Source organism: Dendropsophus ebraccatus, chromosome 12 (assembly GCF_027789765.1).
Source record: "Dendropsophus ebraccatus isolate aDenEbr1 chromosome 12, aDenEbr1.pat, whole genome shotgun sequence".
Classification (NCBI taxonomy): Eukaryota; Metazoa; Chordata; class Amphibia; order Anura; family Hylidae; genus Dendropsophus; species Dendropsophus ebraccatus.
Window position 1 is genome coordinate 35726477 of NC_091465.1, and position 15005 is coordinate 35741481.

The window sequence follows — 15005 nt, forward strand, 5'->3', positions numbered from 1 at the left end:
CCTGTGGTTGCCTGCATACTAGTAGGCCTAGTACCCAGGGGCGTAAGTAGAAATGGCTGGGCCCCTTAGCAATCTTTTGAATGCGCAGAGAAGTCTCTGCAAATCCAGGTTTGCTGGATTTACGTCACTCATCTCTAGAATACCGCTTTAAGTCCAGTGATTCGAAAGTAATTTCTTCTCTGATTGGAGTCATGTTACATATCAACTACTACCGCATGCTGTGTCCCTAAATATAATACTGTACTTCTACTGTGCCCCTCTGCCAATGTTCCATCAGTACATTCGCTTTAAAGTGTCCCTGCAGTTATAACTTTCAAAATCTAAATCAACAGTAGATGTGATATAAAGCAAGTTTGCAATTTACATTTATTATTTATTTTTCAGTTATTATGGAAAACAGGGCACTTCCTGTCTTCTGACTCTTTTTTTTCTCAAAAAACAGGAAACAGAAAACAGAGAGAAAGAAGTCATGGGATTGAACGAGACATTGAGCTGTGACTCTCTGTACTGGCTGGAATTTCTGTGTTTAGTCTCTTTTTTTTAACCAGCACAAGTCAGAAAATCTGCCTTCAGGACCTGGACCTGGATTTCAGGTAAGTTCAACTTTGTTTTACAGCATGATGACAAAAAATAATGAATGTATATTGCAAACTTTCAATTTGACATCTACTGTTGATTTTTAAAGTTATAACGATGGTTTTGCACATGGTTAGAACATCGCCCGTGTGGGGAAGCCAGTGCCGAGATCCTTTTTTTTAACTGCGGCCTTGTTCCCACATATGGCGCCGTTTTATTCCCGGGCCAGCCCGCCCCCAGTGGGAGGAAGTCCCCGCCCCTCTATGATGCGGCTCCATTGATTCTAATGGAGCCGCGTCATAGAGGGGCAGGGGTTTTCTCCCACTGGGGGGCGGTAATTTGTTACACTACTTAATATCTTAGTTTAATCACTAGTGGGGCAAGAAGTTTTTTTTAGGTTAAATTCTCTTGAAAGAAATTGGGAAAGAGATTAAATGAATACTTCCCAGATTAACGCAAGGGTCTACCTGCTAATAACTACTCTATCCATATCCACTATATGGAGGCACAGAGGGGCCTAGTTACTATATTGGGGCTGCACAGAGGAGTCTAACTACTATATGGGGGCATAGAAGGACCTAATTACACGTTAATTAATCATGTTATTATTTTATATTCATCTTGTCTCCTGGATCTCCTTTAGACATCACTGACATACTTTTTGTGCTAATTTCTTACCGTCATAATTTCACAGGCCCCTTTGGGATTATCCCGTTTAGTAGTCAGCTTGACCAGTTCTGACATCTTCCAATGGAACATCCATCTGTTTATGACAACCTGTTGTATCCCAGACATGTGGGGGATATGCATAAAGCGTAAGTCCCTTAAGGGTACGTTCACACTTACCGGATCCGCAGCTGATTTTCATTTAAATAACTGAACACAGCATCAAATCTGCACCACCAAATCTGCTGCGGATCTTCCGCGGATCTGCTGCGGATCCTGTAGGTGTGAACGCACCCTAAGGCTATGTTCACACTACGTATATTTCAGTCAGTATATGTATATTTCAGTCAGTATATTTCAGTCAGTATTGCAACCAAAACCAGGAGTGGATTAAAAACACAGAAAGGCTCTGTTCACACAATGTTGAAATTGAGTGGATGGCCGCCATTTAATGGCAAATATTTGCTGTTATTTTAGAACAACGGCTGTTATATTGAAATAATGGCAGTTATTTACTGTTATATGGCGGCCATCCACTCAATTTCAACATTGTGTGAACAGATCCTTTCTGTGTTTTTAATCCACTCCTGGTTTTGGTTGCAATACTGACTGAAATATACTGACTGAAATATTACGTAGTGTGAACATAGCCTAAAGGTGAGAAGAATATTGTACACCTACTCCTGTATTGCTTTTCATACAGTATCACACAAGGCGCTGTGACCTGCCTTCTCTTGTTTTTTGTAATTTTTTTTGGTATTTTCATAATGACCAGGCTAGAAGGAGAAGAAAAGGACAAGTGAACAACTGCAATCAGAGAAGCTGCCTGCTGTGAGTCAATGAATGTAACTTTATATGTTGTGCATTTCTAACACTGGTATATAGACTTTTATATAGTAAAGGGGCTCTCCAGGTACAGATATTAATGGCTTAGCTTCAAGATTGTCAATGAATATGTGATTGGTGGGGTGCCAACGATAGACACCTAGGTGACCAACTGTTTGGTAGCTCTGCATAGGTGAAACTATACTACGAATGTAGCTAAAATGAGATGGCTCCATTCACTGTGCAGTGGCCATGCTGGGTTTATACAGCTTAGCTGCCAATTACTTTAATGGGAGTTGAGCCCCAGTAACAAAGCACAACCACTCCACAGTGAATGGAGCAATCTTCTTCTGGCTCATGTAAACACTGTTTAGATACCATGATTACTATTGGTTATAAATGACTGGCATCAGAGTGATCTCCAATGTCAGTCATTACCAATGGGTATTGGCAACAGATAGGGTGTGGCTCCCAGACAGTATCATACTCCCCGTACATAGTGAAGAAGTTAAGAATCTGGTGGTGAAGAAGTTAAAGGATCTGCATCCAATGTCATATATCATAAGACACCTTCAGAGGGCAGGTGGTATGGCTGTGTATATGATCCATATATAAAAGGGCAATTAAAGGAGATAAAAACATTGAATGGAGAGAACTGTTTAGAAGGCTTCACCCCCATCTGTTTTTATTGCTGCTTCTAACCCCAATTTTGCACAAATCAGGGCAAAACTGTAGCCAGGAGACAATGGAGTAACATTAGAGAATATATTAAAGGACTTTATGTGACAATGATGTCACCACAGGTCCTTTACAGGCTGCATTATGGAGGAAAATGACTTAAGTTAATGCCGCCATAGTTACGGTGGGTTGGGGGGGCCCAAGCTTGGTGAACAGCCCGGGGGCCCATAGTAAAGTTAATCCGCCCCTGTGTGGAGCCTTCATCAGGTAAAAACGTGTTTCACATGGAGCCATTTTAGTGGCGCCACCATCTGTAGGGACTCCTTCTGCAAGCCTGGTCCAGGTTGGCGACATCTTTCTCTGCTTGTTTCCAGAGCTGAGAGCTGAGCTGTGGTTGCTGTCGGCAGTCTTTATTTTACGCCCTTTGATAAATCTCCCCCAGTATATGTAATATTTTATTGTTTGCCTGCATATAATTAAAAAAATGCATATATGTAAAACAAGTGGGGAACGGATACATGGAAATATGGCTGTAGAATCAGGCTACATAGGTTTAAAGTATGTCACCTTGTAGACATCTATGTCTGTATGGGTGGTGATGCATTTAGAATACATTGGAAGACATAGCATTTAAGCTTCACAGGAAATCAAACGATATTACACGGTTGTACAGACATTTTTATTTGTTGTTTTTCAACACTGTACATTTCTCCACATTGTACCAGTTTACATATCATCATTTTCATGCTGGCAGAGATCCCAGTGCCTCTCTGGAGTAATAGTAATTATATAAATATATCAGCAGTGAATTGTTGAATGGGTGGGTGAAGAATGTCTTGTTATATACACTGGATGATCACTGTATTAGGAACAGGGTGCCCGACATCAATACCGTGATACCATGTGGTGGCGGTGTCACATGGTGAATTGGGTGCCTTTAACTGCAGGTCGATTGTTGAGGCCCAGAGATGTTGTGTCAGTATATCTAAAACCATTATAGTTGCTGGCTGCTACCTAACCTCCGTATTAAGAGTATACCAAGACTGGATGGACCATGGACAGGCTTCCAACTGAGGATCTCACAAAGGTAAGCATGTCATCTCAGCAACAAATACCACAGTGGACAAACTTACCCAACTTTAAGACACCAGTCAGGGGAGACAAATTTCCAAAATAACTATGCTGCTTTGTGCTGACTGGAGGCGAAAATCCAAAGACCAACAAGGGTGATCCTGACGAACCTGCTTCCCCGCAGATATCGGCTCACATGGGCCAAGAAAAGAAATCAATGCTCCTCTGGGACATGGGAGAAGGTCATCCGGATTGATGAGTCTGCATCTGCCATATTCCGTGGAAGCACTATTGCGGTTCAACAGCCCAGTTCTGGCAGTGCTATGGTCTGTGGCGCTCTTTCCTGGCCTGCCTTAGAACTATTGGTCATCACATCACAATTGTTGAATGGTAAATGTTATAGGAACCTGTAATCTGATCCTTTGCACTGATATCTGTAACAATAATTCCATCACTCATAAAAACAGTGCTCCATGTCATTACGTTCAGATCACTAGTGAGTGGTTGAAGGGAGGAAGACAACAACACTGCTTTGGCCTCTATATTCACCGGACTGTAATCCCATTGAGTATGTTTGGGATATGCTTAAACAGACTGTGGCATCTGCTCTCACTCCTCCAAAAAATGTGTACCAACTGGAGCTGCTGCAGCGGGCATGGATTCAGTTTAATATGGAGGATGTTTGCCTATTTTAAAACTTAAATCCAGTTCTAAAGTTGCTCATGTGTCTTACCAACCCTCTGCCGCGCTGGATCTGAAGTCCTGACGTCTGGTAAAGCGCCCTTTCCAGTTTTTAAAATTCCTGCACTTCCTGTCTTTGGATCTGGGCTAGCTGCCGAATGACAGTCCTGTGGTGCAGCACAAATCATTGTCATCACAGTCTTTAGGCCCACAACACCTACCCCCCCCTGTACTATCATACACTCCCCCCTGTCTCTCCGTACCCACCCCTTATGCCCCCGAAAAATTTGTGCACCAGAATACATACAGTACACATATGTTCACATGATCTGGAGCTTGCTGGGCTTCTATAAACTACTGGACTTCCATCGGGGAGGGGGAGAAGGATGCCGGCAAGACAGGTAACAGCACCACATGACAAAGTTATGTAACGTCATGTGTGTTCCTCAAAGTCTGTGGCAGTGATTAACCAAAATGATAGACCAACCTATTAGTAGGTAGGTGTTCCTATGGTAGTGATCATTCAGTCTGTGTGGATGGGAGTAGGTATTAGAAGCAGAACCTCCTTTTGTAACTCAAAAACACTCTTTATTACTAGGGTCCTGCCCACCAACAGTAATAAATAATCAATATTAGATGTGTGTATATATTGTTAGGCTAGGTTCACACTGCGTTTTCAGCATCCGTTTAACGGATCAGTTTTTTGCAAAAAAACGGATTGCAAAAAACGGATGCATTTGTGTACATCCGTTTTTTATCCGTTTTTCCATTTACTTCCATTATAAAAAGAAAACGGATCAAAATGGATGCGTTTTTTTTACGTACAATAAAGTACTGTTGACACTACTTTTTTGACCATTAAAAAAACGTTAAACGGATGCTGAAAACGCAGTGTGAACCCAGCCTTACACAGTTATGATGTTCACATATTTCCTCCAGCTTATATAACTTAGAAACCATTTAAAAACACATAAAATGTCCGAAAAGAACATTAAAGAATTATTCAAGCCAAAAACATATATCACCAGTTCACTGTATAGGTCATAAATGTTACATTGTTGGGAACAATGGAAGCACCAGTCTAGAACTTTAGACCTTGGTCTGTCGTCTCCATTAATGCAAGACTGCAGTGACGTTGGATCGGATGGAGAAGTGTTCTAATGGTGGTATTCTGCCACTGACTAAAACAGCCAAGGCTCTCATTCATATCTAGTAGCTACAGTAGGTAGATAATAAATGTTTTTGCCTGGAAACTGGTTTAGATCTAAAGATCACCTTCACCTTATGGTGAAAGGAAGAAATATTTTAGGACTAGAATTACCACTTCACCCCCGAAGTAGTGAAAATATTGCCACTGATGAACGTATTCTGCTTAAGACATACTTTAAGAATCTGTGAAGGAGTATTGGAGACACAATGGCAGACATGACTTAAAAAGGCATAACTGAATCGATAGGGAGACACATAAATGAATAAGGGGATATTAAGGGACTATGACCTTGTTACGCAATGAGTTCACTTACCCATGTAAAAGACACTTGGAATGAGAGTGTAATAGACAATATTTAGCTTCTGATGAGAACACTTTCATTAGAGGATATGGACTCTTTTACTATAGAAACACAGTTATTTATAAAGTCTCCCTGCCGTCCATAGTTAAACATTGGCAACTAAGGAGTGTTCTATCAGACATCAAGGTCATTGCTGTCAGACTCTAGGTTTCCTTCAGCAATGCTGGGAAAGTCCATTCTGTCTTGGTTCTCCTGTAAATCATTCCCGAATGCCATGTTTGGGTCCTCAGGGATAGGGGTCTGAAACATATTGTCCCAGTAGAGGCTGAGGGTAGACCTGTCGTTCTGTTCATTCTCCTTAAGTTCATGCATTTCCTTAGCACTGCCCCATGGTGTCTGGACATCAAATGTCTTATCAAAGTGGCTGTAGTCAACGCGGAATGCTCCCTTCTCCAGAGTCATGCAAGGCTCAAATCTGTGACCCCACAAAATCTCATCCTCTGTGTAGGAAGTCTTGGCTTGACACGTCATACCTTATGAAACAGTGGAGAAGGGGTCAATGCAATACCAATAAACACAGATTATATTAGCTTTATTAAATAAAATCTATAGACTGCAATGGTTTCCCAAAAAATTAAGTTCACAGTAGCTGTTATATCGGTAGATTAGGTGAGATGGTACACCCTGAATTCTCACATCAATGAAGAATTTTATGGAATTTTCAAACTGTTTTAAATTCACAGACAAATTCAACTTATGTATTTGGGTTCCCTGGACCTAAGACTGCTTGGACTTATTCCCTCCCCCCCACAACCTTTATACAATCAGTAATACACACTGTGCATGTGAGGCCAAGTGCTCGGTCTAAGAGAACCACAGGACTTTCACCAATCCCTAGAACTGAGGTCAACTAACCTCCCAATGAATGGAGCGACAGCCGCCAATCAGCTAGTCATCCACTGTCCATCAATCTTGGGATAAATAGTCCTTATATGTATGTCATGTATGTCATGGTTAAATATTTACCTAAAAGTCCACAGTGTAATGGAGATTCCTGGTTCTACCAGTCTTTCCAACAGAATATTTTGTTAATATTTGGGACATTTAAACATTTGGGACATTTAAAGGTGTTGCCCCAAATCATAGGATATAATAAAGGGGACATCACTCCCCCGATTCTAGAGTGTAGAGTGCTACCAAGCAGCTGGGAAAATGAGCAGCTGACAGCAACTTCCTCTGGAAAAATCTTTTTTTTTGGAGCCAGAATCTTAGGCCCCTAAACAACCACCAATGTGTTTTCCATGATGTTTACAATGATAGTCTTGTATATTCTGGCCAGTGCAGCATAGTGGGGAAAATGAAGATTGAGAAGTGCAGGTACTATATTCAGATTACCTGTACTGACTTATGTGGGTGGTGCTGCTTTTGTGAAGAGTCACTTTAGCCAGTACAAATTTTATCAAAGTAATTTTTTTATATTATGCTGTTTAGGCTAGAGGGCAGGACTATCAATTTGTTACTATCCTAGATAACATGTTGTGACAGTCTGGAGGGTCTAAACCCTCTTTATGGCCATGTTAATAAGTTGTGGTGCACATTTGGTTCCAATGGGTGACATTCCAGTTCTCACCCTCACAACCCTTATAGAACCCTCTGACTTAAAGTTTGGATAGGCAACACAATTTGGTCATGTTTTAAATGTCTTCCTACACCTTAGTGCATTGTAGACATGCAAATAAACCCCTTTAGTTCTTTGCCCCCACCTGATGTTCTCTGTGGCTGTCTTCTGCCCTTTCACCACCACCACTAACACTTTTTCTTTTTTTTTTCCCTCCCCTTATGCAAGAGTATTAGGGATGAAACCACATGAGCCCTTGGCTGCCTCTTTATGCACTGTATATCACACAGTTAAATTTAAAAAAAAGGGTCAGGCACATGACCTCTTTGAAATGGAAAGTGACCTTTTTTATTATTTGAAATGTCAAGTAATCTTTTTTTAATCAAAAAAGCTTGAAATTGAAATGCAGCGCATTGACGTTGGCGTTTGTAATGTCAGAAAAGTAGTGTGCACAGAGCCCTTCCTACACTGGACTGCAGTGTCATAAGATTGAAGTCATAAAGTAGCTGTTCTGGACCCTAGTTGGGAGCACCTGGGATGGCCCAGCTGCCGTGAAGCCTCGCCTAGGTTACACTGTCAATATAGGAGAGGGGGCCCGACTCCAGTGAGGCCCCACCTAGTGTAGGTGACACTGTCCATATAGGAGAGGGGGCCTGATTCCAGTAAGGCCCCACCTAGGTGACACTGTCCATATAGGAGAGGGGGCCCAACTGCCATGAAGCCCCACCTAGGTGACACTGTCCAAATAGGAGAGGGGGCCCAGCTGCTGTACAGCCTCACCTAGGTAGCACTGTCCACTGATAAAATGCAGGGATTTTAGAGAACAAAGAAGACACAGGCAAGTTTTATACAGGTATATATCAAATGTGCAGCATTAATGCTTGTGGATTGTGCGAAGAACTGCACATAGAGCAAGGTGGGGTGAGAGTATCACTTTAAAAGAAACCTGTCCCATTGAACATGCAATCTGATCTGTAGCATAGAAGCATGTTATAGAACATGAGAAGATGAGCTAATATCAGCTGTATCTTCTGTATAACTGTATGAGGCTAAGTTCACACACAGTCAAAATGAAGTTTTTATTGGACATCCGCTAATTAAAGACAATTATTTGTCGTTATATGAAGACAATAAAAATAAATGTCATTTTGAAGGGAAATGACGCTTAGCCAATCATTGGCTGAGATGGGATAGCACTGCGACCAGTGATTGGCTGAGTGGCCTGTCACTTCAGAGACCGGCTCAGAAGTTCCACTGGCGGCTGTGGGGAGCGGGCAAAAGCAAAAAGAACCCTGGGGAGCAAGGACAGCCGTGTATAAAGTTTATTATTTTACACTTAAAGCACAGACATTGTTAACGAAATATATACAGCCTAGCTGCACAATTATCGAGCCGTGTAATAGGGTCAGTGAGCGAACGCCAGTCTAGTAGATCTGCACTCACTTACACTGCTTATTGGCCCATGTAATATGGCCATTACAATTCTAATTGTCTAGTGGATCCACTTCTGGCCTGAATGAGGGAAGAAAGAATATGCAAAGCTACTATCACACCACCTTTTTAAAGTAGCTTTTCCTTAATGTCAGTGGCTCACTCCAACTGGAAGCCTTAAAACATAACTGGTAATGTATGCCAAGCCAGCTCTCCAAAGAAAGAAATGACCCATCTGTAGACAGATGCTTTGAGGTTATTGTCCTTCATCACTACAGAGCAGGGTCGTGGGAACAAAATAATTCCTAGTTTTAAGAGTCCTAGTTGGAGTGACACACTGACTTAAATGGAAAGCCACCTTGAAAAGGTGGGGATAGATGCTTTGCATATCTGACTTCCCAGAATTCTGTGTGGAGCATGAATGACTTAATCCATTTGGTCCCACATAGTTATAATAAATAATTTCCCATTAAAATATACATAAGTAAGCTATAAATTTTGATATATGAATTAATGGCGAGGTCGGGGGAGATAACTTTCGGTCAGACAAGTAATCCTCTGACAATTATCTCATGTGGGTGGTTAGCTCTAGATCCAGGATCAGCCAGCCATGTATGATCAGCTTTTCTTCATAACTCTCCAGATTGTAGGATCTATACTCCAGGCACATACTGTATACTGCAGCCACATTTTAACCATGCCGTGTGCACCCCGCTATAGTATTGCACATTTTTTCAGGGCCCACTAAATCAACAAAACTGAAGTTTCTTTAAATGAAGATCTATATTGTATTGTCTTAACATAGTAAAGTTTTTACAGTGAAAAATTATTTCTACCTATTGCCACTAATTATTTGGCTATAAACAGTTTTAAAAGGTCGTAAACTTTTCATGGCATAGAAAGTATCTTGCAACAAAAATGTAGAATGATATGGCAGCTATTCGAATGAAGAATGTAATATATGGATGATCTAGGACAAAGATGGGGATCCTTTGGCCCTCCAGCTGTTACAAAACTACAATTCCCATCATACCTGGACAGCCAAGACTTTAGCTGAAGCATAATGGGAATTGTAGTTTCAGATAAGCTGGAGGCCCGAAGGATCCCCATCTCTGGTCTAGATCTTCCACAGAGGGAGATGCTGTTTTGCTTTGTCTGAAAATGTTGGGAATGGGCAAGCCATGGCCAGGGTCCCAACAAAGGATCATAAATGCTATATCCTGGAACATTCTTTTAAAAGGGCGACCCAGCATTAGAATATATAGCTGCTTTCTTTGAGAAACAGCACCACACATGTCCTTCAATTCTACACCCAAACGAAGGACAACAATGACGCTATTTGTTTACGAAACAGCCATGGTTTATTTTATCTTTTTGCAAATCCTGGATAACCCCTTTGATATACTGATATCTGTAAATAGTCAATCTGTTAAAACAGAATGTTGTGTTTTTAGACAACTACTTATTGCTTAAAGGAGAAGTCTGGTGAAAAAATTAATTATTGTATTGCCCAAATTATTGTATTACACAAATGATCAATATACACTTATTATGGGAAATGCTTATAAAGTGCTTTTTTCCCTGCACTTACTACTGCATCAAGGCTTCACTTCCTAGATAACATGGTGATGTCACTTCCTGGATAACATGGTGATGTCACGATAGACTCCCAGAGCTGTGCGGCTGTGGCTACTGGAGAGGATGATAGCAGAGGGACACTGAGGGACACAGGGCACTGGAGGAACACTGAGCATCCCTCTACCATCATTCTCTCCAGCAGCCACAGCCCGCACAGCTCTGGGAGTCGGGTCGTGACATCACCATTTTATCCAGGAAGTGAAGCCTTGATGCAGTAGTAAGTGCAAGGAAAAAAAGCACTTGATGTGCATTTCCTGTAATAAGTGTATATTGGTGATTTGTATAACTTTTGGGGGGCAATACAATACTTTAATAAAAAATTTCGCCAGACTTTTTTAAGGGTGAATTCCCATGTACAGGATCCGCAGCAGATTTGATGCTGTGTTCAGTTATTTAATTACATTGATATCTGTGCCATCAAATCTGCTGCGGATCCTGTACGTGTGAATGCACCCTAAAAGAGAAGTCTGGTGATTTATAAAATCCGGAAGCTTGCAGGGGGTTTCAGGGATCTCCAACTCTGACACGTCACAACCTGGCTGATAGACTGGCCCCTCAGCCAGTCAGTGACTGGGCAAGGACGCTGTTCCAGTCACTGATTGGCTGAGGAGCCAGTCGATCAGCCGGGACAGGCCTTTTCCCCTGAGTTTTGATGTCATCTGGCGGGGGCCCGCAGCTGGTCACCACGGGAACAGAGAGAGGCAAGTTAGTACTTGTAATCAATTTTGCCCCTGCCGGCTGCAGGATTTTATTTTTTGTATTCAACTTTTATTTGTTTTTATTTTTTTTATTCAAACAAGAATTATAAAAAGCTTTCATTTGTACTTGCTCTTTTGTGACACCCTAAGGCTTAAATTGACCAAACAATGTATTCTGAAATGCTATACTGTACTTTACATTGTAATACACTTCCCTCTATAAAGGGATTGTCAAAGATTAGAAAACAACTGCTACTTTCTTGCAATAAACAGCACCACCACTGTGGTTGTGTGTGGTATTACAATTCAGCACCATTCCCTTCAAAGGAACCGAGCTGCAAAACCACTCCCCAACTGAAGACAAGAGTGGTGCTGTTTCTAGAAGAAAGCTGACATATTTTTCTATGCCTGGACAAGCCCTTTAAGTTTTGATGTGTGCCACATGACCCTGTCCAACCACAATTTTAGAAGTTCCAGTGACAAAACATTCTGGAGTGTATGGAGGGAGACCAAACAAACAGTGCATAGTCTACAAGACAGAGACGTTTTTCTGTACTTGCAAGAAGGCTCATATTATGAATTAGGGTTTTATTAAGGGGGCTAGGTTTGAAGAAAGGGAAGGTAGTGCGTAGCTTTATACGCTGGGTATAAAATAAATGCCAGGAGTACTGGTAGCCAGGACCAGACGCTATTGCAAGGAGATGCAGTATGAAATATAGGAATGCAGACTAGGAACTACTGTAGGTGGGTTAGATATCTTCATAAAATCATTATCCTAGCCATATAGAACTATAATAAAAGTGAATAGAGAAATGTGAATATCCCTCTAAGTAAAATATAAATACGATACTTGGTTAACGGTCTAAGTTCTAATTTATGAATACATGCCTGATGTATAAAGACTTTTTTCAATAATGGAAAAGACTGTTAACTCCAACAGTATACTGTAAAGGTCCTTTAGTCTAGGGAGTGGACAGTAGCAACTAAACAGTTAAAGCAAAAGATTTAAACGTATTTTCCCCTTGTTTGTTACCTGTGGCTTCCACAATGCCCTCAAGTATTACAATAATTTCAAATTGCTCCCGCTTCAGTGATTCCGCAGACATCTCCCAGAATGGACTGTGATCATTGATGAAATGACAGATGATCTGAGGTTCCACCAGGAAAAGCCGATCCTCTCCAGTATCATACCCAAGGTTAATTTCAGATTGCTCCAGCGGAATAAACTCCCCTTCCTTTGTCTGTCTAGATTTGATGAGTTTAGCTCTTATCTTGGCATCTACCATATGGCTGTCTCGTAAATCTCCAATTCTGAACATCAAGCAAAGCTTTTCATCTCTGTGGGACACCACACATTTCTTACTGAAAATCAGCGTCTCGGCTCTCTTTTTAGGCCGAGAAATTTTTACAAACATGCAGCCCACCATGAGGGCGTCGATCACTGAACCTATTATTGACTGAGCCATGAGCAAAATAACACCCTCTGGGCAATCGGCAGTGACCATCCTGTGGCCGTAACCAATTGTCCGTTGACTTTCCACAGAGAAGAGTAAGGCAGCAAGGAAGGAGTCAACATTGTCAATACAAGGCTTCCACTCAGGATCCCCAATGTGATTTATGTCATCTCTTAACAAGGCGTCCACAAAATAAATAATCCCAAATCCGAACCAGGTGAGGATGTAACATAACATGAAGACAAAAATGAACCATCGATACTTTAGATCCACAACAGTGGTGAAAATGTCTGATATAAACCTCTTCTTTTCATCAATACGTCCAAGGTTGACCCTACACTTGCCATCCTTGGTAACATATCTCTGGCGTGTCTGACGATTAGTGAGGTTGAAGAGCTGACGGTCATCATACATGAGCTTACATCGCATCCGGTGTGATTTTGTGGTAACTGGAGCGGACACAACACTACGGGTTGGGGTTTTACTTCTCATTGGGATATTTGGAACACTAAGGGCATGTTTAGGATGCCATTTTGAAAAAGATTCCCTTAGAGGGTTCTCTGTCTTGGCAGCTCGTTGGTAGCGAGGTAAATCCTCTGTATTGATAGTCACACTAGGCCTATGCTTGGCAACTGGGGGAGCAGCACCGCTGTTTGTTTGTTCTACAGCACTGAATCTCCTATTTCGGTGTTCCTTAGTACTGTTGGTGTAAGACAGTGGAATAAAGTTAGAGATGATGCTGCCTTTCTTGGGTGGAGGGAATTCAGGCTTTTGATGGTTATCTTCACAGGAAGTCTCGGACATAACCATTGTTTCAGGCTGTTCAATGATGTATGAAAAAAAAAGAAGATAAAAATAATTAAATAGGTTAACATAACTTTCATTTATTAGAACTCTACATTATGCTGTTCCTCTGTCCTCTGTTCTTCTAGAACTGGGTGTTACCAAATGATGTTGTGTCCCTACTCAGTCCAATCAATGCCAGCAGTGTCAGCCCGCGGCGTGGGCAAGGATTATTCTACAGGGAAGCTGACCTCAGAACTTCAGCTATTGTGAATGGTAGCAGATCCTGTGTAGTGATGAACGAAATTGCTGAAACTTCGGGTTCTGAACCCAAACACTCTGCATTTGACTCCCGCTGGCTGCAGAAATTGGATGCAGCCCTAGAGCTGTCAGGAAAACATAGCTGTTCTTTGCTGTATCCATGCTTTTCAGGACTCAGGCTGCGTCTAACTTCTGCAGCCAGCGGGAGTCAAATGTCGAGTGTTTGGAATGTTCGCTCATCGCCAATCCTGTGTTATCTATACACCTGTGTCACCTCTCACTGTACACTGCTGGGAAGTGATTTATACAGGAAAGAAGTCTCTATTTAATATCAGTAGTAATATCATCATAGGCGGTCCAGTAAGGCTGTTAGGAGCACTACCCCATGGGCCAGTCCTCCAAACGTTGACCAAGTTCTGCAAATGTTCTTACTGGAACTTGGAATAAACGATTAAGTGCACAGGGAAAGGTGCCGAGGATGAAGGTAAAAGATACACCTTTATCCTTGGTGTCTCCTGCGCAATAGAGGCATATCAGCCTTCTAAAAGTCCGCCTTTAAGTTTATCATATTGGATTTAAACAACTGCTTACTACACATTTACATATTCAATCATTGGCCTTTGTGTGAATGATGAACAGAAGACATCTTATACTATACCTTTTGAGGGAATGTTCCATATCTGTTGGTGTCTGTTGGTGCCCTGGGCAGATAGGCTAGCATGTGCTTTGCCGTGGGAACCTTCGCTGGAGGAATGGAGTTCCTCCTGATTCTAGGGTCATCTACTTTCAGCCTGGACTCATCAACATAATTTCGTAGACAGGGCCCATTATTCTGCTGCAAGTCCATGCTGCTACTTGGAGCAGCCAATGCCATTGTGGCTCAGATGATGACCATGTAGGTTTACGCAAGATCATGGCACCTTCTCTCTCTGCTCCTAAAATTAAAGACAAGAGAAATTAAAAATGACATATTCAGCAAAAACACCATAACCACTAATGGAACCATATTGCTGCTATTGTGCTTATTGTCCCCTGGGGTACCATGGTCTGAGTGCCACTGCTACTTACTGCTAGCTATGACCCTGCTATAATATAGCAGGTGCTTGCAATATAG

The 15005-nt window shown here is 41.7% G+C and overlaps 1 protein-coding gene across 1 annotated transcript; it reads right to left on the reverse strand.

Moving 5' to 3' along the window:
* Positions 1–6182: 6182 nt before the first annotated feature.
* LOC138769890 (G protein-activated inward rectifier potassium channel 4-like) lies at positions 6183–14765 on the reverse strand. The gene is made up of 3 exons (XM_069948626.1): positions 14550–14765; positions 12427–13666; positions 6183–6541 (listed from the first exon to the last, which is right to left on the reverse strand). The coding sequence occupies exons 1-3, from the start codon at positions 14763–14765 to the stop codon at positions 6183–6185; spliced, it is 1815 nt and encodes a 604-aa protein (XP_069804727.1).
* Positions 14766–15005: the final 240 nt, after the last annotated feature.